Raw genomic sequence first — 23,140 nt, forward strand, 5'->3', positions numbered from 1 at the left:
TTAACTTGGCTAATGTCCAAGGGTTTGACTGCTTTCCTGTTGGATTGTATCACACAGAACGGGGATAAGAGCACCAGTGGCCACACCCTCATCTCTCTCCTTCACCCGATCATTAGTGTTGGAAACCGGCATTAGCTCAGAGTAGATTAGACTTCAGTATAGTGCAAGTGATTTGATTTTATGATTATTTGATTCAGTTTTTTCTGTGTTCAAGCTCAATTACTTTAATAAAATATGTTGAATTCAAAATTTATAAACTGTGGACATTACCCTTTTAAACCTTTCTGAAACAAGACAGGTAAAAACCAGTGTATAAAAGTTTACATAGGTATAAATAGCTCTAACACTTTACTCCAGCCTTTAACCTCCTAGGACCTGGCGTCCACATATGTGGACATCACATTTTGGGTTATTTAGACCAAAATACTAAATCTTGATCAACAAGTGCCTGATATACAGTTACAAGGACATTATACTGCAACTGTTCTATCGAAATTTCAAAAGAATGTCCTTATATGTGGCTCTCATTTTTCTCAGAAACAAAAATTAGGTAAAAAAAAAAAAAAAAAAAATCTGGTAATTCTTTGTTTTTACATTCATCGGGTTCCAATCGGCCCAAATATCAAAGAGAAATTAAAAATGCATGCCATGGAAGATTTCGGGTCTTAGGGGGTTAAAATGACCAGATCCCTGGGGCCTGTTTTCCAGGCCACTAAATTAAACCCAGTCAATTACCAATTGCACAGAATAAAAACCTAAAAAGTTTGGGAATGCTGGTCTAGAGAACACTGGTTAGCTAATGCTGTCGTCAAGTAGCCTATCACTAGCAAACAAACAGCAAGCCAAGTGAGGAACATATGTATAATGCTTACCATTTATTAAAGAAAAGTACCCTAAAAGGACTTCAAATTCGGCGGACAGGCGGCAGTTTCTCGCAAGTGAAGCGGGCGCGCTGGATTGACAGACAGAGGCGGGCACAAGTGAAGAAAATTTGTTTTCTTCACTTGTATTTCGAAATACTCGAAGACGGGTATTTCGAAGTCGCAGAAGTATGATGTCACAAGAAGGTGATTGGTCACTTGCAATGTGGAACCTGGAACAACATTAATTATGATGATGTGGGAACAACGCCAACACGAGGATATCAGATCGTCCCTTAAATAATCAGGCCCCATCTTATCTTAATGACCTCATAGTACCATATCACCCTATTAGAGAACTTCGCACTCGCACTGCAGGCTTACTTGTTGTTCCTAGAGTATTTTAAGGTAGAATAGGAGGCAGAGCCTTCAGTTTTCAGGCCACTCTTTCATGGAACCAGCTTCCAGTTTGGATTCAGGAAACATACACATACACTATCTCTACTTGTAATATTAGGTTTTCTTCCTGTTAAAAGGGAGTTTTCCGTCCCAGTGTTGCCAAAGTTCTTGCTCATAGAGGTCTAACTTACAGTATAAAGCACCTTGAGTCGACTGTTGCTGTATAAATAAAAAATTTAATGAACTGCAGTGGCTTCTTGCACCTTATTGGTGGGGATAAATGGCTGCATGTGTGTAATGACAGTGCAGCAGTGAGTGACGTGAGGGTATATTGGCAGCTTAAGTGTGCTTTGGTTGTAACTGTATCTCTGCTTTAGCTCTGGGAGAGCTACCATGTTCAGTGTTTACTTTGATGCTTGCCATATAGAAACACTTGCCTGCTTAATTTGCTGCTTAATTTAGAATTATATAACAAGGGGACAGACATGAAACTGCTTGTTAGTCAATTAATCCATTATTTTTGACCCTCTGAAAATAGGGAATTTGTATATTATAAAAATATATTTAATTCCTTTACAGCTAATGCAACAAACCCTTAAAAACTCTTCATTTAAACGCTGAAGTTGTAATCCTGAACTTCAATGACATCTTAATTGTTTAATTAAAAATCGACTGTGTTGGACTAGAGAGGTAAACTACAAAAATTGTCTTTGAACAAAAAAACATGGAGCTGCTGTTTGTCATATGGTAAAAGTTTATACTATGAAAAGCAGCCGGTATTGAACACCATATTTCAAAAAGGAAATGACACTTACTAAAAGTATTCTGCAAAAAACTTGGAATGGGGTGGTATAATGGAAACAAAGGTCATCTAGAACATGGGTTTTAGATTACTAGGGAAGACTAGATTGGTCTTCCCTTACCGAACTATATATGTCAAGTGTTCTGTCTTTGTGAGGTGCCCACACTTGAAAAAGACCAGACTTTGAATTTCACTCACTTTATTTTGACCAGCTAGTTTGATAGCTGGTAAGTAGATGGATAGATATAGATAGGTGAAAAACCTTTCAACACAAAAAATAAAGAACATTTCATTAATCATTCAGATAAATTAAATGCATTATACAGAATAGAAATGAAATAACAAAAATATATACACTTCAGTAAAGCCATTTAACATAGCTAAAGCTAAATACTTTTGTCTAAACTATCATTTAACCCAGTTTAAGTCAGTTTTACATTCATTGGTTTTTAATCACAGAGCTGAGTAATTTCAAACAACGAAGATGAAATAAATTGGTTCTTAAATACACGAAATGTGTCTACCTTGCATTTTTCACTTTTTATAAACAATTACATTTTTAAAGTATACATTTTAAAGTTTAGAGACTTTAACCAAGGATTTTCTTTTACAAAGAATTATTTTCCTTAAATTAAACCAAACATATTTACACTAGTTTTAAGATTTACCAAGGATTTGGGGTAACTATTTTTAGTATTAATTAACATAAATATGTGGGAAACACTATCTACATAAACAATTTATTCAAACTTAAACATTCATTTTAATATCAATATAATTTTTTAAACTTAAATGCAGTAACTATTTCCCAAAGCATAAATACATTTCCACAATTGAGCTTCCATAGTTCCCGAACATATAAACAGCAAATATGAGTCCAAGAGCTTACCGATAGCCCGTCTAGTTCAAAGTCTTCCTCACAGTGGAACGTGGATTGTGCCTTGTTTGCTGTCCTCTCAGTATGTCGCACCTGGGTCAAATGACTGCTGCATGCATTTTAAGGTCTACTAGCCATGCCTGCCCTTGATTGCTCTAATTCAGCTCACCTGGCGGAGCGGCGCGCACCAGGCCACGCTTAGTTATAGATTGCACACAAGGTCTAATCAGCAGCCATGCGCAAGCAGCAGCACAGAGCAGGTAGTGGGCAGGAGGAGGAAGAGAGGAGTAACAGCCACACCTACTAGGTCAGCGCGACACCTCCCACTCGATCTTTGCTCAGCACTGCCTGGAAAGATCGCACTCAGGTGGGCTGGTCCCTTGCTTGATCTTCCACCGGTAAAAGGACCACAAGACGCCGGATGTCCCGATGTAAAATGGTGCCCAGCTCAGGACTTGTGGTAGCAGATTTTGGACTCTTGATTGCAATGCTGGAACTTGGAGAGACCCTCACATGCACATCTCGAACGATCCCTTTGGAATCAGGATTCACGCTGATGACTTTTGCGAGTCTGAATTGCCCTCTAAGGGCATTTTGGTCGCAGAGCCAAACTATGTCTCCAACAGCAATGTTTCTCTCTGCAGTATGCCACTTACTGCGGATGAACAGGTTTGGTCCAGCGAGTTGGCTCCAGGACCTCCAGAAGTTGTTGACCATGGTTTGTATTTCCTTCAGCCTTTTGAAAGGATAATTTGTGAAGTCGATAGTCTTGAAGTCCCCACTTTGTGTGGCTCGACCAAGCAACAGATTATTCGGCGTGATGTAGTCAATGCGATCTTCTCGGCTCTGAATTCTGGCATCAATGGGTCTCTCATTTGCAAGGTTGGCAGCTAGCTGGAGTGCTGTCAGGAACTCATTGAAGGTAAGAGCCTCTGTATTGCCAAGAGTATGAAGGGCTCTCTTGGTAACTCTGACAGCAGCTTTGGCGGCCCCATTTCGGTGAGGTGAGTCAGCAGGAAGAATCTTCCATGCCCAGGTGGTCTCATTTTTGGCAGAGTATTCTTCAAGCAACTCCTTGTTTTGTTGTCTCAGGTAAGCATACATTTCTTCTAATACAGGCTTGGCGCCGACAAAGTTCGTGCCAGGATCTGACCAGATTTTTCGGGGATGGCCTCGGACAGAAGTGAACCTCTGGTAGGCAAGCAGGAAGCTCTCTGTTGATAGTGTGCTCGCTAGTTCGACATGAATGGCTCGGCTTGCCATACAGCAAAACACAACTCCCCAAACTTTCATGGTCACTCTTCTCTTGACATCATCCCTCACATGATAGGGTCCAAACAGGTCGACAGATGTGAATGCGAATGGTGCAGCAGGATTTGACCTCTCTTCAGGTAAGTCTCCCATTACTTGCTTACAGGTTCTTGCCTTTGCCTTCTTGCAGATGATGCACTGGTCAACGACCTTTTGGGCAATAATTCTTCCTCTGACAACCCAAGCCTTCATTCTCATCCGCAGTAAGGTTCCTGCCACTCCGTCATGTCCCTCGCTGTGTGCTTCTCTGGCAAGGAGGGTGGATAACCAGGCTTGGAATGGTAGAAGGGGAACGGCTTTGCGGTCTTTTCTGAAGGTCTGGATTCTGCCACCACAAACTAGAAGTCCACTTGTTTGGTCTCTGTAAACGACTAGTCTGTCTGTTGTGGTGCTTGGGAAGTTGACGCCCTCTTGTGCTGCTTGGCAAAGGTCTCGAAAAGCATCTCGTCTCTCGCTGACTGTGAGGACACCCAAAGATGGTACTACCTCCCACTTTTCTTGGTCTCTGGTCTTGGATCTCATGAACTTTTTGGCAACCCTCCAGACCCACGCCACGGTTCCAATCAGCCTTCTCAGGTTGCTGAATCGCCTTTCGTCGATTAGCTGTTGGGTTGCTACTCCTGGTGGTCTTCTCGACTCTACGTGTGCTGAGTCCTGAGCTGCCTTGATGTGGACTCTGGTAAGGACCGCAACAAAAGTCTTTTTCTGTAGCTTTGTGACCTTTTCTCGAGCTTGGGCAGCGACTTCTCCGGCGGATTTCTTCAGCCACTCATTTTCAGGAAGTTGGAGAAACTTTGGACCCGACTGCCACTCGGAGTCCTCGGTTAGGGCATTTGGACTGGCCCCTCTGGTGAGAATGTCTGCAATGTTTGCTGACCCGGGAATCCACCACCAATCTTGGACATCAGTGCTACTCTGGATTTCACCAACGCGGTTTGCGAAGAAGGTCTGGAAACCGTAGCTCTCACGCTGGATTGCACCCAAGACGGTCTGGCTATCGACGAGGTGGTACCATTTTTTGACCTGGATTCTGCAGTGTCTGTGGAAGTAGGTCTTCAGACGGGCAGCAAAGACTGCGCCACACATCTCTGCTTTAACAGGATCGCCTTTGTGGTTGAGAGGCGTCAGTTTGGCTTTGGACTCTACTAGTCTCACAATGACACTATGGCTGCAGCTCCAGTGAAGGTACATCACTGCGCCATATCCATGTTCACTGCCATCAGAGAACGTGATGGCACTGGGGTCCGCACAGGGATCTGGTGGAGTCAGGGCTCTAGTGAAATGCAGTTTCTTCAGGTCAGCATACTCTTCCAGAAGCTTTATGGCGTCTTCTCGGAGACCTTCAGACAAGGCCGCGTCCCATGTGTCTTCGAGGCAGTGCTTTACTTTTGCTTCTTGGAAAGCTCTCCTTACCAGGATGGCACCCTTTTGTTTGACGGTAGTCACAAGACCGAGTGGGTCATATAGGCCGGAGACTTGGCTTAGCAGTTCTCGCCTGGTGAGTGGATCAGGTGTTTGCCCTCTGACTTCTTCTCTGAGCAGGTCTTGACCAAGGCGCATTTTCCTCCTTTTCTTTGAGAAGTTCACTGCAACCATGACATGAAGCTTGTCATCATTGATGGTGTAGCCAAGGCCAAGGGCTTTGTTGTCATCTTCTGTCAGCTGGTTCGGCAGGATCATAGTCTTTGGCTCTGATCGAGGCAACTCTTTCTTTGACTCCTCCCTCCCACTTTGACTGGAGTAGACCCAAGGCTTCATGTAGAATCCTCCAGCTCTCAGGATGTGCTCGATGTTGGCTGTTAGGCGTCTCAGATGGTCGAGGTCATTGTGTGATGTCAGAATGTCATCGACATAAGCATCCTCTTCCAGCACACGTTTCTCTTCTTTGAAGTGACTGAATGAAGGTAGGTTTGCAGTTTCTCTCATGGCGACTTGGCCTATGCAACCAGCAGGTTTGTCTCCAATGTTGACTCTTGTTATGGCATAGTCTTCTATGTCTGCATCTTCTGTGTCACGCCACAAGAATCTGTGCAAGTGGACCTCTCGATCTTCCAGCCAGACGGAGTTGTACATCTTGCGGATGTCACCAAGGGCGGCATAGACACCAGCTCGGAACCTCAGCAGGACAGCTCTTATCGGGTTCAGGACATCAGGACCTTTGATGAGGATGTCATTCAGGCTGAGGCCTCTGTACTTCTGGCTGCTGTTCCACACCAACCTCACTGGGGTAGAGACCGAGTGTGGATTTGGCGCGATGAGGTGGCTTATATACCATACTGGCCCATTCCAACTCTGCAGGACTTCTTTGGACAGCTTCACTGCAGCTCTGCGGTTTACCATCTCATGAACTTGTGCAGCATAGGCCGTCTTCCATTCAGGTTCTTTCGATAGCTTCGTCTCGGTTCTGATGAATGTTGCTTCTACAGCTTTCCTGTTATTTGGCAAGGTTGCTGGATCTTCCACCCATGGGTATTTGGCATGCCAATGCGGTTCACTGCTGTGGTCATCTCCAGTTGAATAAGTCAGGCCATTTCTCACGATCTCCATCTCCCTCTCTTCTGCAAGCGTCATTTCTTTACCACCTGGCTGGCAGCTCCCACAACGACACCCTCCACATCTCGGCTGGCAAGCGGCTCCGATGCTTTCCCACCTCCACCACTTCAGAAAGTCTCTGCTGCTGGTAGCTGTGGTGGATAGAGTCTCAGGGTGATCAGGATGCTGACAGGAAGCTAGGTCTTTAGTGAACTCTTGGTACTTGAATGCAGCAGCGCTCATTGATCTTGCGAAGTGAGTCTTGGAGGTGTGGGCCATCAAAGTGACTTCCTCAAAGAGGTCTGGATGTGTGCCCCCAATTGTCTTGCCAAGTGGACCGTCCCAGAGAACCAGGTCACCGATGGAACGGATCTTTTGGGGCACCAGTTGGCCTTCTTTATGGCTGATTAGAAGCTGGATCTCTCTGGGTCTGATGAGGTCTTCGAGAGGGATGTCAGGGAAGATCTTCTGTAGCTTCTGAGGTGGAACATGTCTTTCCACTTCAGCAATCTTGTCAAGACCATAGCAGACTAACTGGTGAGGCTTTAAAGTTCCTCTCGAGGTGTTAACACGGATCTTGAGAAGGTAGCGCTTGGTTGCCACAGACACCTTCATACCTCCGATACCCTGGATGACAAGCATGACGTCTTCACTGCGAAGGTTGAGCTTACTTGCAGCTTTATGGGTTATGTAGTTTGTGTCAGATGCTAGATCAATTAGTGTCCCAATTCTCTGCCCATCATTGGCGATGACGTCAAGGAGCATCAGGGTCACAGGGTACTCTTTTAGACCAGTCTCCTCCAGTAGTCCTCTCTCTGCTGCCATGGAGTTGAAGGCTCGTGAGGAGACGTTGCAGAAAGCTTTCCGACACTGCTGCGCTAGCTCTGGCGATAGTTTAGAGATGAACTCTTCTTGAACCTCTGTATACCTCCTCCCCTCAGCTCTCGCCGGACCAGACTTGGGCCTTTGTGACAAGGGTCGTGGCAAGGGACAAAGAAGGTAATGATGCTGGTCTTTGCACTCTGGATTTCCACACAGGTAAGTCGTCTTTCTGCAAGGTTCGTCGTGGATCTCGAGGCATCTCTTGCAGGCTCCAAGTTGCCGCACTGCATCTTTTTTCTCCTGTAACTTTGTGTTGGTTCTAAACCGTCTGCAGATGTAGAGCTTTCTCTTGTGCTTCGGGTCCCCACAGACGATGCAGCCTGCTGGATCAGTACTGGATTTAACTGACTTGGTACAGGCGTACTTTATTGGGAACTTTGTTCTCTCCTTGGCAGGGTCGATGTCTCTCAGCTGGTCTAACTGCTCGTAGATGGACTCTTGAGATTGGAGGTATGCGAGCAGCTTGTCAAACCGGTTCTGATGAGTCACAGCATTCTTTGGATCAGCAGCGTGGGTAAGCCAGTCTTTCTTTAGAGACTCAGGCAGCTTGCTTTCAATAGACTTTATTACCAATAGGTTCTTTATGGCATTTGCTTTATCCAGCTCATTCAAATCATAGAGGGCCTTTTCAACTGAGTGGATAAGCTCTATAATTCTTCTAGGCTGGTTGCTACGGACAGGAGGGATAGCTTGAAGCTCCTCAATGATTTCAATGGCGATGGTGGCTTGGTTTCCATAGCGGTTCTCAAGGACTCTGAAGATCTCATCGGCCGAGGTGTATGTGGACAGGCGCAGATCTTTGGCCACTTTATCATCGAGGCTATCGAGAAGTTGGAATTTCTTTACTTCCACGGACCTGGTTGGTTCACCTTGCTTTTGCAGAGCCTCCCATTCCTTCCGCCATCTGTAGAACTCACGCTGGCTGCCAGTGAACTTTGGTAAAGCTGTGGCTTTCAATTTTATGGCTGCGACCGGGGCCGTGTTGCGGACTGTGACAACTGCTTGGTCGGTATCTCTTTTAATTCTCTCTGCTTTGATCAGGGCTGCCTTCCCTGACACCAGCTTTGGAAGGCAGATCTCGAGCTCCATTAGTCGACGATCACAATCTCGCCTCTCAGCAGGTGGAGCCCAGCGGTTCCATGTCTGGTGTGCCTGCTTAGCTTTCTTCACCAGTTCTTCTAGATGGTGGAGCATAAAATCATATGCCTCCAGGGGTGTATCAGGCTGAGTGGATGTGACGTTCTCACACACTATTTCTGCTGATTTTAGAGCAAGGGTCAGTTCTTTTTCACCATATGATGTCTACAGTGTATCTCTGATCAGGTGCTTCACCTCCTTCAACTTCTGCTCACATTCTTTCTCCGTTTTCTCGACGTCTGCTCTCTGTTGGCCCATCAGCTCCGGTGTGCCCTCTGCTTCACCCTGCGTGATGTAGGTGGCCTCAAGCTCCTCATTCACGTCAATCACTTTGGAGCCCTCTGCTGTGAGTCTCTTGAAGGAATCCTGCAGCTCCTCTACAGACATATCCATGTGGGTCCTTATTATATGGTTGGTGAGTCTGGAAAACAGTCTTTTTGCAGTGGTTCGCTCTATTTTCAGCTCTTCGAGTGACTTGGACTCAGCCATACTGCTTTCTTGGTTATTGATTGGACAGGCAAACGGCAAGTTGCGATTTCCTCCAGGCCCCCAGGTGGAGTCTTCTCCATCTTTGTGGTGAGCTTTTGTGGAGTCTTCACTGGTCAAGGCCGGTTTCTCTACTGGCCAGGGCGGTTTTTCACTGTCAAGTGTTCTGTCTTTGTGAGGTGCCCACACTTGAAAAAGACCAGACTTTGAATTTCACTCACTTTATTTTGACCAGCTAGTTTGATAGCTGGTAAGTAGATGGATAGATATAGATAGGTGAAAAACCTTTCAACACAAAAAATAAAGAACATTTCATTAATCATTCAGATAAATTAAATGCATTATACAGAATAGAAATGAAATAACAAAAATATATACACTTCAGTAAAGCCATTTAACATAGCTAAAGCTAAATACTTTTGTCTAAACTATCATTTAACCCAGTTTAAGTCAGTTTTACATTCATTGGTTTTTAATCACAGAGCTGAGTAATTTCAAACAACGAAGATGAAATAAATTGGTTCTTAAATACACGAAATGTGTCTACCTTGCATTTTTCACTTTTTATAAACAATTACATTTTTAAAGTATACATTTTAAAGTTTAGAGACTTTAACCAAGGATTTTCTTTTACAAAGAATTATTTTCCTTAAATTAAACCAAACATATTTACACTAGTTTTAAGATTTACCAAGGATTTGGGGTAACTATTTTTAGTATTAATTAACATAAATATGTGGGAAACACTATCTACATAAACAATTTATTCAAACTTAAACATTCATTTTAATATCAATATAATTTTTTAAACTTAAATGCAGTAACTATTTCCCAAAGCATAAATACATTTCCACAATTGAGCTTCCATAGTTCCCGAACATATAAACAGCAAATATGAGTCCAAGAGCTTACCGATAGCCCGTCTAGTTCAAAGTCTTCCTCACAGTGGAACGTGGATTGTGCCTTGTTTGCTGTCCTCTCAGTATGTCGCACCCGGGTCAAATGACTGCTGCATGCATTTTAAGGTCTACTAGCCATGCCTGCCCTTGATTGCTCTAATTCAGCTCACCTGGCGGAGCGGCGCGCACCAGGCCACGCTTAGTTATAGATTGCACACAAGGTCTAATCAGCAGCCATGCGCAAGCAGCAGCACAGAGCAGGTAGTGGGCAGGAGGAGGAAGAGAGGAGTAACAGCCACACCTACTAGGTCAGCGCGACAATATACCTTCTTTTACCGTCATTTATGTTGTTTCCTAACAGTCCAGACACTGAGCTTAACATATAGGTGTCAGTTGACACGTGATCAAGCTCCCTAAATAGGACATGCTGTGTCATATGTGGTTGGCCAATCAAACACAGTCTTCTTTGAAAAGCAAAGTGAGGCTGAAGAATCTTTGCATTCAGCACCAGAGTCTGAACACGATGGCATCTGCGCAGTTTGTCTTCTATCTGACGTGTTTGTTCTTGGGGGAAACAGGTGAGTTTTTTTAAACTGCAGTATAAAACGTTTACCGTCCTTCCTTGTGTCTAAAATGTTCATTTACGTTCTTTCATTTTATTTCAGCTCACACAAATGACCTCAAATTCTCCTTGTCTGTTCATCAACAAAGACATTTTGTATCAGCTAATACTGGGGACGATGTGACTCTGCGCTGTTTGTATGAAGGTAACGATGTGGCAAGGCTTTACTGGTATAAGTTAAATTTGGGAAAGGAATCAAAGCTCATTTGCACTATCACAGTGGACAATCAAGCCATGTTTAATGATGAATTCAAGAGTGATCCACGGTTCACTGTGAATTCTGAAAAAGGAAAGATTGACTTAAAGATAAGTGATCTGCAAGTTTCAGACTCTGCTACTTACTATTGTGCAAGCAGCTATGGATACATGTTTGCATTTGCAGAGGGTACTGTCATTGATGTAAAAGGTTCAGGGTCGAACATCCCAACTTTAGTGCAGCAGTCAGCATCTGAGACCATCCAACCAGGAGGCTCTGTGACTCTGAACTGTACAGTACACACTGGGACCTGTGATGAAGAACACAGTGTGTACTGGTTCAGAGACTCTGAAGAGTCTTTCCCAAGAATCATTTACACCCATGGAGGCAGGAATGATCAGTGTGAGAGGAAACCCAACACACAGACACACACCTGTGTCTACAACCTGCCAATGAAGAGCCTGAATACGACTCATGCTGGGACCTACTACTGTGCTGTCGCCTCATGTGGACACATACTGTTTGGAAACGGGACCAAGCTGGAGTGTGAGTAACTTTTATTTTATGTAACACAATCTTACATAGCAGCAAGCTACAGGATCTATAATTTTTCGTGGTGTCTGTCCACAGATGAGAGGAACTGTTGTGTCTTTGTGTATTTCTTGAGTGGAGCGTTGGCATTCACCACACTTCTGAGTGTTTTCTTGGCTTTATTATTGTATATGACCCACAAGAGAAACAGCACCAAACACACAGGTACTGCAACTTTTATTGTTATTGACATTAACTACTCAGTACTGACACAGCTTTACGGTAAGAACATTTTATTTGTTTTTCTTCAGAGTGTCTTTCAAGAATTTCTCCTGTTTCTTCAGCAGTCGCACAGGTAATTTTTTGGGGGGGGTTAACATTAAAATATTAACATAACCATAACATTTTGGACTCAGTTTGTTTTCATTTTTATTTATTTTGAGCAATTTTAAATAATTTTGCATTTGATATTTTATAATCAGGTAGCTCAAAATGAAGAAAACATCCATTATGCCGCTTTGAAGCACCACAAGGCTGACAGGCCAAGAAGACTGAGAAACAACAGCAAGGCTGAATGTGTCTACTCAAGCATAAAGCAGTAGAAGTGGACGTGTTTCTTATCTAAAACAGTTTTTGCTTTTATCATAGGTAAGAGTTTTGAATCTGGACTGGAGGTCAGAGCTAGATCAGATAAAGTGTAGCAACGGTTAATATGAATTGTAACTGATGATGCTTAGATTCATTCACTGAATTCTACCCTTATACCAACTTTATACTATCTAGATAAAAGACAGCATAAAAAGTGTCTGTATAGAGGATACAAATTCAGTTATGTACATTCACAAAGAGCAGTAAATGTCAGAGCAGCAGGAGCCCAGATCGACTGATCGCAGTCTGTACACTAAGAAAATCTAATATAAATTACTGTTATGTGTGCAGAGAATCTGCATCGGGCAGTGTTTCATATTCATGACTTAAATCTATTTGAATTGGAAAATGCATTTAAAAAAATAGTTCATGCACGAGTTGAAGGTATTACTGTTATACATGACCTGTATTTTTACATAGATGAAAATAGAACCTTGCCAAATTTAGGATTTTTTTTTTACATGGTTACATTGGCACTGATTATACTGGCGTTGGGGACACTCATCTTTTTTATGAGACTAAAATTATACAATATTATGTGATCAGCTATTGAATGTGCATTTTATTCTATTAAACCTGGCGAGCAGTTTTGTTCTGCTCTGTTTTTACTTGTTTGATGTTTTGTTTACATTTCCAAAGTGAAATTATTAAAAAAATATGTAAAAATAGAGTTAACAAAAAAAATGTATATTTCCTTTTAAAACTGTTTTCATAAATCTACTGAACACAAAGTTTGAGAGCATGAATTTCATGAATTTTTGACATTGTGGTTTAGAACTGTAATCTTCTATAATCTTTCTCATTATTTTTACCATATTTCTTATCATCTGACCAAGCAAAATGCTTTAAACTTTTAAAATGGACACTGCTTTTTATTGATTGAAGTGTTTGTTTATTTGTTTGTTTGTATGTTTTTTTTGTTTTTTGTTTTTTTTTGGGGGGGGGTTAGTTTTCCAGGCCAACTGATCCCTAAGAGATCTCAGCTTTATATGTGCAGAGGACTTTATTACATACACACAGTGACAAAACAGTAGGTACTTTGGGAGCAATTTGGGGTTCAGTACTGTATCCTGCTGAAAGAAAATAGATGAATTACTTTTTTATATAATGGAGCATAAGGAGTAAAAAAAAAATGTTATTTCAATTTATTTCAACTGACAAAGCTCTGACACAGTCAGAAAGCTGACCTGTGGAGGGTGGTTGGTGTACAGTGTTGAGCACAAAGGCTTTGCAAATTCAAATTAAGCTTCTGACAGCTTTTAGTTTTAGGTGTTTCTCCTCACTCAGTTAATTTTGTGAAAAATTCAGATTTAGGACTTCATATTGCTTTATATGCACTATATGGATTAAAATAAAATTAAAATACAGGGCCACCTAAGCATTAGGATGAGCTGCAGGAGCTGCTCATCCATGGAAATACATGCCACAAAACTCCCAGTACGCATTTGTTCTGTCAGCATTAATGCTAGACGAGGATTGAAACTCTTCTTGATTACGTAGAGCATTAGCAACCTTCATGCACTATGCGCCGCTCAGGTCACACACTTTGTTCTCCATGTGTATCTCTCGTCACTTTTTGACACTATGCTATGAATGCGAGGCTGTTTCCTTACAAGTGTGACTTTAAATCAGCCAATCAAATACAGTCTTGCCCCTGAAGACACTATGAACAGAAAGATTCTTTCCATTCAAGTCACGGATTTGAACATGATGATATCTCCACCATCTGTTTTCTATTTGATGCTTTTGTTCTTTGGGGAAATGGGTGAGTTGTGTTTTTTCCTCAGTAACGTTTATCTTTTAGAGATCAAGGTCACTGTGAGTAATGTTCCTTCTACGTGTTTCTAAATCAGTTTTCTTTGCTTTTTTCCTTCTATCATTTCAGCTCAGAAGAGTCATCAGTCCTCATCTGTTCGTCAAGACAGAGGGTTTATATCCACTAATGTCGGGGAGAGTGTAACTTTGCAGTGTTTCTATGAAGGTGAAGTGGTAGCAAGGTTTTACTGGTATAAGCAAACCCTAGGCGAGAAGCCAAGACTCATTTCTAGCTTCTATTCGTATGATAAAAATGGCACTTTCTATGATGAATGTGAGAACAATCCACGCTTCACACTGTCTACTGAAAAAGCTCAAAATCATTTGACGATCACAGATCTGCAGGTTTCGGACTCAGCTACCTATTTCTGCGCGAGTAGCTTTTCGGTAAGTTTTGAATTTGCAGAAGGAATCACTGTGAGTGTTAAAGGTTCAGGTTTGAACAGCCGGCCTTTAATTCAGCAGTCTGCATCTAAGACCATCCAACCAGGAGGCTCTGTGACTCTGAACTGTACAGTACACACTGGGACCTGTGATGAAGAACACAGTGTTTACTGGTTCAGAGACTCTGAAGAGTCTCATTCAGGACTCATTTACAGCCATGGAGGCAGGAATGATGAGTGTGAGAGGGAACCAAAGACACACACAAACACTTGTGTGTACAGCCTGCCAATGAAGAACCTGGATGTTTCTCATGTTGGGATCTACTACTGTGCTGTTGCCTCATGTGGATCCATGCTTTTTGGAAACGGGACCAAGCTGGACTTTGAGGGTAAGTACAGTTAAGAAAAGTTCTTACTCCCACTTTGAAGTCAATACTTTGTTGAAAACTCCGTAATGTCTCCTGCTGTTTGAATATGTAGACAAGCTGGACTCTCTTCTCTTGGCATATGTCTTAAATGGAGCAGTCGCATTCAATACAATCCTGATTGTATTTCTAATTTCCTCAATGAGTTTGAAGAAGATAAAACACTGTCTCTGCACAGGTAACTTTTGCTGTAATGTATGCATATATACAAGATGCATATACACTGAATTTCATGTTACTTTGATATCAAATCTATTCTTTGGCTTTCCAGAATCTCACAGAAGATTTTCAGATCTCACCATGACAAATGAAATGGTAATGTCTTCTTGGATTGATGGGAAATTGTGTGTGTTGTTTTTTCCCCACTAACCACATTTGTGATTTTCATCTTTTCTTTACCAGGGCTACGAAAGTGTTTTAAGGGCGAACAAGATCAACAACGCAGGAAGACAGGGGGATGACACCTGGAGTGAATGTGTGTACGTCAGTGTAAATTAGTAAAACTAATGTTTCATCTGTGTTTAACAGAACAAGAGATCATGCTTTCTCATTTTAAAGTATATCATGGTAAAGTTTTCAGACATCTGTGATGATTGTAGAGTTTTGTGTCAAAAAATTATTAAACAAACCTTTCAAAAAAAAAAATGAACGCAAGTGGATTTCTGATCTACACTCACTTGTCAGTTGGAGACGACTTTTTGCCTTCAGAGCTGCCTTTAACCTTACATGCTGTTTATATTCTAGGCCTTCACAAGACTCATAAATGTTTACAACAGATTTTGAGCTACAGATCAATTAAAATGTATAAATATCCTGTCTGACACAAATAAATGTATGATTAATCCTAGTGTGTGGTGACTTTTACAGAAAGGTAAGCATGACGATTACAGCCGAACCACCACTGACCACTTTCATGAGCTCAGAAACACAGACCTGGATTTTGAGTTTATTAAAATATATAAATAACAACAAAATCAGCTGAATGAAATGGTTTGAACAGTGTGTGATGGATAAAATCTACAGGGGACAAAATAAAAAATTAAGCTTGTTAAACACATTACATTCAGACATTCTCATAGATGCTAATCTAGCGTGCCTGTTTTATTAAACTGGACACAGTCAGACCAGCCATCCCCTCTCCATCACGCTCAGCTTCCTTTGCTAATATACTAAAGGAGGTACTAACAACTTTTTTACCCTCCAGCTTCTTTACATCAGACATGTTGGCCAAGGTGATTGGCAAGAAGAAACTCATCTGTTATGATGATGCCTCAGTTGCTAATGCTAATGCAACACCAAGCGCAGATCATAATGGATCGAAAAACACTGGAAACAGAGCCATTCCCAGCTTGCTTAGCATGCTGGTGTCCCATCAGTTTACCTTGAATGACAAGCAGTTTGTGCACAATGAACATGCACAAACCACAAGAAAAAAGCTGCTGACCTCAGTCATTGCAGTCAATTTTGAATGTATCACTATGAATATAGCGGAGATTCAATCAACAAATCTGACTATGGACAAATGATGGTAGAAAGGTAAAAGATGGATATACGTTAATTGACAGGAGAGGAGCTGTATGACAGCGCTGACTGAGATGAAAGGTGAAAGACTGATTTGCTTTGGTACTTTTAATTTATGCCCATTTTTAGAGTAAAACATTTATGTTCAAACAATTTCATGTTCTGTTTTTTCATAAGATATAAAAACATAACAACCAGAATGATTTAATTATATTTTACCTAAAGTTGGAGAGAACATTCTAGACATGCTGTGATTTATTAAACAAAACCTTTATAACTACCATCTATAATAACCAATATCAGTTCAATATTAGTTAGAGAAAACTTAGAGAAAAATGTTTGCTTATTGCTATCTAGTCTGTGCATTTAAAACAGCTGTGGGAAATCTGTGTTTGGGATTTGCAAATACTTCCCACATCATTATTACTGTTATTATCATCATTGTTGTTGTTCACAATTAAGTGTAGTCCATTAATAATAGCTATAGCCAATAGCTATAAACAGAATGACATTTGGCTGGGAAGTAAACTCCAGATGTTGGCTTCCATTAACATTCTCACCACAACTGAAAGACTGTAGCTATGCTGTCATCTCAGATATAAAGATGAAGGCTTGGGTGGTTCTCTGAGGGACCACAGTGAGATGAGGATGGGGAAGAAGAGCACATAAATGTAAAGCACACAGAATAGAAGCTGACTGACTCACAGAAGGTGGGCCAACAAAAATATTGGACTACAGTAATAATGTCAGTATTGAATAAGAAGAACAGACTAACATCCAAATATCCATGAATTGCTGCAGTGCAACAATCCCACCAATAACCAGTGACTGCACGAAGATCAGTAAAGCACACTGAAATGAAACTGACAGACTCATTGAAGGTGGGATAGAAAGTGACTGGGCTGGGATTTGCAACAGTCCCAGTATATGTTATTGTCGTCTGCCATTTTACTTCTTTTTCACCGACTAACAGACCATTCATACTTCAAAGCGACTGGCTCAATTGTGTGCTGTGTGTCTCTATTCAGATTTTCAAAAGTTTGTACTGTCTATTGGCTTAATGGCAGATTTGACACACTCTGTTCTCTCTTGTATGTTGATAGTTGTGAGTTCAAATGCAGCATAGAACATCTTGCACCATGCCGTCTTTCTTTTTGTGTGTTATGTTGTGTATTACATATCAACACAGTTTTTAGAAATCTTTTTTTTCCTCCTTATAATCTAAAGCACAAACTGTCATTTTCCCATGTACACAATTATTTCATGCTGCAGAGGGACAGCTTTACTACAACAAGGTAAATGACCCTGAACAGTGAAGGCGACTACACTTTGAATACAAATCAAAGGTGGCATCAAGAGAGGTTGAAGTCCCCCCCCCCCCTCCCAGATTTCTTAAATGAGAAATGTAGCTGGAGTAGAGACAATTCCTGCTCTAATGTCTGGATTTTCTGTGTGTTTTGACCTTAGTAGATTAGTGTCTGTAGTGCTCGGTCAGAATGATTATCTTGCATTATTTTGAACTAGAAAATCAGTGTTAAATATTGTAATGGTTAAACACAGTTTTGTGATTTATATGTGACCTGGCTGATGGTTAATTATGCTTAATACTATCAGGTGAATTGGTAAATTGCAAATTGTGATTGTCAAACACAGAGTTGTAAGGAGAAAACGTAAAAGAATGAATTCCTCTGTGATTTAGTTGAAAAGGAATTATGCTAAAATGAATGTTCATGTGAGAATGTGCTAAAGACAAATCTAATTGAAGTAGTGATGAAAAAAGGGATGAAACGATTTTCAAATTTAAACTTTGTTTTAAAACATGTATGTGGGGAAATATATATATATATATAGAGAGAGAGAATGATAGGGTTTGGCTGGACACCAGAAGATTTCATGTAAACAACGTGATTGTCTGTCTAGATAAGGGGGAGAGGTGTGTGGGCTCTTGACAGAGCATACATTAAAGCACCCATAGACATTCTTGAACGGTTCCCTGCGCCTTCCGTAAGATGAGCAGTTGGAAATTCCAGCAGAGATGCCTGTGGGATCATTCGCTGCCCAGATGGTGGATTTCCAAATTGGACTTTGGCTCTGCTCATCATCATCATCATTGGTGTTTTGGATTGTAATTCTGAGAAGAATTTGTACTTTAATTGCTTACATGGTGGATTGCAGCTTCCCAAGCTTCTCGCAGCTTTTCCCAACTACGTGAAGATTTGGGATCCCACTGTATTCCTGAGGGGCTGAATATCCACAAAGTCCTGCTTTCCTGTCAGATTATTTTGTTTAACATTGAACGATGAGATAAAACACATCTCTAGTGCTCTCTTCTCCAAGCTTGCTCCAAGTAAAAGTAAAAATATGAATCTTATGAATCCTACACCAGCCCTTTAAAAATAACAGTCCCATAGCCATACAAATCCAGGCCTCTAAAATCAGCCCAGAAATTCCAAGGACCACGACTGAGAGGGGAGTTCCTGCTAACGGGTGTGGCTTATCAGATGAAACGGGGAAGACACACCTGGACTTCTAGGCAGTGAGAACTGGGCGAGTCCTCTCACCCACACCAGTTCCATCTGAACTCTGCATTGCCTTGGCTAGTACTCATAGGGTCAGAGGATGGGATGTTTTAAACAGAGAGCCGACACAGGCATGTTGCATTGGGGTGCTGGTTCTGCAGATCTACACTACACTGTAAAAAAAAATCCTAAAAAAACAGTAATATTCCGGCAGCTGGGGCGCCAAAATAATACCATAAAATAACAGAAAATAACTTTCTCATAAAAATACGGTTATTTTCAGTAATGACAATACAGTTTGTTGCCCTAATTTTACATGGGATTTTGCTTTTTTCAAGTGCTTTTAAACATTAAATTAGGAACATTTTAACGCGATTAAACAATGAAATTACCTATAAACAAGGTCAATGAATGCGGCAATATGAATAATAATACTTAAATGTACAGAAATATACAGATAACAGTTGGTTTAAATAATAATGGATTGCATGCTCTGGGACAGACTGACAGAGGCGAGGCTGCCATATCGCACCATTGGCCCCTCTGGCCATCACTAGTAGGTGGTAGGTGAAGTGTCTTGACCAAGGACACAACAACCGAGAGGGTCCGAGCCGGGGCTCAAAACGGCAACCTTCTGATTACAAGGCGAACTGCCAACTCTTGAGCCACGATCGCCCTAAATGACAATGATAATAATTATTATTTGATGTAAAAAAAGTTACAATCATGTAATCATCAGTTAGAATCATGTTATATATTTTTCCATAGCATTACATTTGAATTTAACAGTTCAATCTTTGAAATAACGGACAAATATTTGTGAAATTATGATACATTCGTGAATGTATTTTAACAATGTAAATATGCATATGTACAGACAGATACATTTAAAAAACAAGAAAATTTTGTTTTATTACATTTACAGTGATTTTATGTTAATTTACATTTGAAATGTAAAATCACAGTCTCTTTATGTAATTTTAATGATATTCTAGAAAAACAGTACAAAACTGTAAAATACACAGTAAAGTACTTTCATATTACTTTTTTTTTACAGTGTAGTAAATAGCACAAAGAAAAAACCACAGGATCATACAGTGATATTTCCCAAATGGCACTTCTTCAGTTCCTCATGTTGATTTCTTTCTTTGACTCATCTCCTAACATCTAGGAGTACTATACTCACTGTTTTAGAGTGATGTCAATTAATATAATATTTGACAAATGCATCAAACATCGGAAAAAAAAACATTGATAAAATTGGTCATCATGAATAACTGTGGATAAATATGATTTATATTGCTGGAACCAGTATGGATTTATTTTTAACCCTGTTAAAAATAAGTAGGTTTTAAGATACACAAAATATTGCAGGTTAAAGCGTGAAATATTTTGCATTTTTTCAAGGAAATTAAGAACTGAAAAAAATTGTAAATCTCTTAAATGCATTTAAAAATAACCTTCAGTTTACTTATGAATACAATAAAGAAACTGTACACTTCCTTGGTTACATGTAAGAGTGGCGAATTGATCACTTTCTTATATAGTAAAGATGGTGATAGAAATACATTATTATTAGCCACTACTGCAAATCCAAAGCCACTTCAGACATGCTTATCTCAAAGTTTCCTTATGCTCTTATTTGATCCAAGGTGTTTTTTGTTTAATATGCATTTTTTTTTTCAATGAACCTCCTCTCTTGATTTGAACTAGTTTCAAAAAAATGTCAATAACAACATGTAAGAACATGCACACAGAAAAGGGTAAAGATTATAAGTTTAGGCAGTGGCGAAGGAAATTGGTACTGCCAGCAGTTTCCTGAGCTATTTGTTGTACAAACAACAACACTTACACTAAGTTGATGTTGCTACATTTTCCTGTACTAGACTAGATATTAAAAAATAATATTTAGATCAGTGAGATCTGTGAAGTGCAATCCGAGTAAGACTGAGTGGTCAGTTAAATTTCAATAACTTGAAGTTCAGTGGAAAGTTCAAGAGCCACTTTGTCCTCCATGTGAATCTCTCATCATGTTTTGACACTATGCTGTGAATGTGAAGCTGTTTCCTTGCATACAGTGTGACTTTAAATCAGCCAATCAAATACAGTCTTGCCCCTGAAGACACTATGAACAGAAAGATTCTTTCCATTCAAGTCACGGATTTGAACATGATGATATCTCCACCATCTGTTTTCTATTTGATGCTGTTGTTCTTTGGGGAAATGGGTGAGTTGTGTTTTTTCCTCAGTAACTTTTATCTTTTAGAGATTAAGGTCACTCAGTGACATGAGTTCTACTTTTTTTAAATCAGTTGTCTTTGTTTTGTTTTTTTCCTTCTATCATTTCAGCTCAGAAGAGTCATCAACTCTCGTCTGTTCGTCAAGACAGAGTTTTTATATCCACTAATGTCGGGGAGAGTGTAACTTTGCAGTGTTTCTATGAAGGTGAAGTGGTAGCAAGGTTTTACTGGTATAAGCAAACACTGGGAGAGAAGCCAATGCTCATTTCTAGCTTCTATTTGTATGATAAAAATGGCACTTTCTATGATGAATGTGAGAACAATCCACGCTTCACACTGTCTACTGAAAAAGCTCAAAATCATTTGACGATCACAGATCTGCAGGTTTTGGACTCAGCTACCTATTTCTGCGCGAGTAGCTTTTCGGTAAGTTTTGAATTTGCAGAAGGAATCACTGTGAGTGTTAAAGGTTCAGGTTTGAACAGCCGGCCTTTAATTCAGCAGTCTGCATCTAAGACCATCCAACCAGGAGGCTCTGTGACTCTGAACTGTACAGTACACACTGGGACCTGTGATGAAGAACACAGTGTTTACTGGTTCAGAGACTCTGAAGAGTCTCATTCAGGACTCATTTACAGCCATGGAGGCAGGAATGATGAGTGTGAGAGGGAACCAAAGACACACACAAACACTTGTGTGTACAGCCTGCCAATGAAGAACCTGGATGTTTCTCATGTTGGGATCTACTACTGTGCTGTTGCCTCATGTGGATCCATGCTTTTTGGAAACGGGACCAAGCTGGACTATGGGTGTGAGTAGAAGCTTAGCAAACATTTTATCTACTGATAAATAGTTCTGTGTACTTTACAATTAAAATGTTATTACAAATTGGAAAAGCTGCTAACATAATATCTTATTGTCATATTTGTTACTGCAGCTCAGGAGACTTTTCTTCTCTCTGTGTATTTCTTAATTGCTGCCTTGGCATTCACCACAATCCTGATCTTTATACTGGCTTTCTTAATTTATGGTATAAGCAAACGGCAGTGTACAGGTAAATGTTGCTGTTCATATACTATTTATATAAAATTACCATCCAGTATGGTTGAAATATGATTTGTTTGTCTGTGTGTGTGTTTGTTTCAGGATCTAATGCAAGATTTTCAGCTTCCTCTATAACAAACACAGAGGTAGAATAATACAATTCTAAATCATTTTGTTATTATGACAAATATCTGTCATTTTTAAAATTTTATACCATGTGCCATATTGTGATTTGTGGATTTATTTCATTATCAGAATTGTGAACCTGAAGAAACCCTTCATTATGCTGCTTTGAGGGTAAAAAAGACCAGCAGATCTACAAGAAAAAGAGAGAATCCAGAGGATAAATGTCTATATTCTAGTATCAAATAATAACCCTTTACATGTTTACTTCTGTGTAATAGGGCTTAAGCTTAGCAGTATCATGTGTAATTTTGTCTCAAATATGACTAGTTTAAAAGTACATTGGTTGCTGTATTTCTCTTCTTTTTCTCATTTATTGCTAATATAAATTATCTTTTCAACTGAAAAGTTGATTATAACATCGCAGTATTTGCTGAATGTCCGAACATTAAATGCTTGTTTTTTTTATTCACAGAGTCTATATTTCCTAATTGGCTGATAAATTATTGACATACTAAAACTGTATCATTTTAAGATGAAATTTGTTATGTCAATATCCAGTATTTGCTACATACATAAATATATGTAACAAATAATCTTGGGCAAGATACTAACGCCAAGTTGCTCCCCAATGCATTCACACTGAAGTATGAATGTGTGTGAATGTTAAATAGAAAGCATTTACATTGTGTAAATGTGTGAATAAGGCAAGTTGTATAAAGTGCTTTGAGTGTTCAGTTAGAGTTGTATCAAGTTGTACAGAATATCATTACAGTTCATGTCAAAGACAAACAGTTTCTATTAAAGTGTCGATCTGAGCAACCAACATTTCTAAGTTAAGTTGTTAATTTCCACAAGTTTTATACTTATTTATAATAATAATTATAG

General features: G+C 40.2%; 3 protein-coding genes across 3 annotated transcripts; all 3 read left to right on the forward strand.

The window, feature by feature from the left end:
* Nucleotides 1–10,229: 10,229 nt before the first annotated feature.
* Nucleotides 10,230–12,136, forward strand: LOC146391597 (immunoglobulin kappa light chain-like). Its single transcript, XM_084922868.1, has 5 exons — nt 10,230–10,763; nt 10,851–11,549; nt 11,634–11,759; nt 11,879–11,889; nt 12,017–12,136. Exons 1-5 carry the CDS (start codon nt 10,610–10,612, stop codon nt 12,134–12,136), a joined length of 1,110 nt encoding a protein of 369 aa, XP_084778994.1. The 5' UTR covers nt 10,230–10,609.
* Nucleotides 12,137–13,943: 1,807 nt separating this feature from the next.
* LOC146391598 (immunoglobulin kappa light chain-like) lies at nt 13,944–15,334 on the forward strand. Its single transcript, XM_084922869.1, has 5 exons — nt 13,944–13,947; nt 14,068–14,769; nt 14,861–14,983; nt 15,077–15,120; nt 15,208–15,334. Exons 1-5 carry the CDS (start codon nt 13,944–13,946, stop codon nt 15,301–15,303), a joined length of 969 nt encoding a protein of 322 aa, XP_084778995.1. The 3' UTR covers nt 15,304–15,334.
* A 5,675-nt stretch (nt 15,335–21,009) lies between these two features.
* LOC146391599 (immunoglobulin kappa light chain-like) lies at nt 21,010–23,065 on the forward strand. Its single transcript, XM_084924558.1, has 5 exons — nt 21,010–21,072; nt 21,195–21,896; nt 22,023–22,139; nt 22,232–22,275; nt 22,385–23,065. The coding sequence occupies exons 1-5, from the start codon at nt 21,015–21,017 to the stop codon at nt 22,499–22,501; spliced, it is 1,038 nt and encodes a 345-aa protein (XP_084780684.1). The 5' UTR covers nt 21,010–21,014; the 3' UTR covers nt 22,502–23,065.
* Nucleotides 23,066–23,140: the final 75 nt, after the last annotated feature.

Source organism: Perissodus microlepis, chromosome 3 (genome assembly GCF_051167445.1).
Source record: "Perissodus microlepis isolate ML-2025 ecotype Zambia chromosome 3, ASM5116744v1, whole genome shotgun sequence".
Classification (NCBI taxonomy): domain Eukaryota; kingdom Metazoa; phylum Chordata; class Actinopteri; order Cichliformes; family Cichlidae; genus Perissodus; species Perissodus microlepis.

What these genes read in the sequence shown, in the direction of transcription:
- LOC146391597 (XM_084922868.1), top strand. Translation starts at nt 10,610, where the DNA reads ATGCTGTGTCATATGTGGTTGGCCAATCAAACACAGTCTTCTTTGAAA. An exon ending in TTTGTTCTTGGGGGAAACAG is followed by an intron (nt 10,764 to 10,850) that starts GTGAGTTTTTTT and finishes ATTTTATTTCAG; the next exon opens with CTCACACAAATGACCTCAAA. An exon ending in AAACGGGACCAAGCTGGAGT is followed by an intron (nt 11,550 to 11,633) that starts GTGAGTAACTTT and finishes GTCTGTCCACAG; the next exon opens with ATGAGAGGAACTGTTGTGTC.
- LOC146391598 (XM_084922869.1), top strand. An exon ending in AAAACACTGTCTCTGCACAG is followed by an intron (nt 14,984 to 15,076) that starts GTAACTTTTGCT and finishes TTGGCTTTCCAG; the next exon opens with AATCTCACAGAAGATTTTCA. An exon ending in TCACCATGACAAATGAAATG is followed by an intron (nt 15,121 to 15,207) that starts GTAATGTCTTCT and finishes TTTCTTTACCAG; the next exon opens with GGCTACGAAAGTGTTTTAAG.
- LOC146391599 (XM_084924558.1), top strand. Translation starts at nt 21,015, where the DNA reads ATGATGATATCTCCACCATCTGTTTTCTATTTGATGCTGTTGTTCTTT. An exon ending in AAGCAAACGGCAGTGTACAG is followed by an intron (nt 22,140 to 22,231) that starts GTAAATGTTGCT and finishes TGTTTGTTTCAG; the next exon opens with GATCTAATGCAAGATTTTCA. An exon ending in CCTCTATAACAAACACAGAG is followed by an intron (nt 22,276 to 22,384) that starts GTAGAATAATAC and finishes TTTCATTATCAG; the next exon opens with AATTGTGAACCTGAAGAAAC.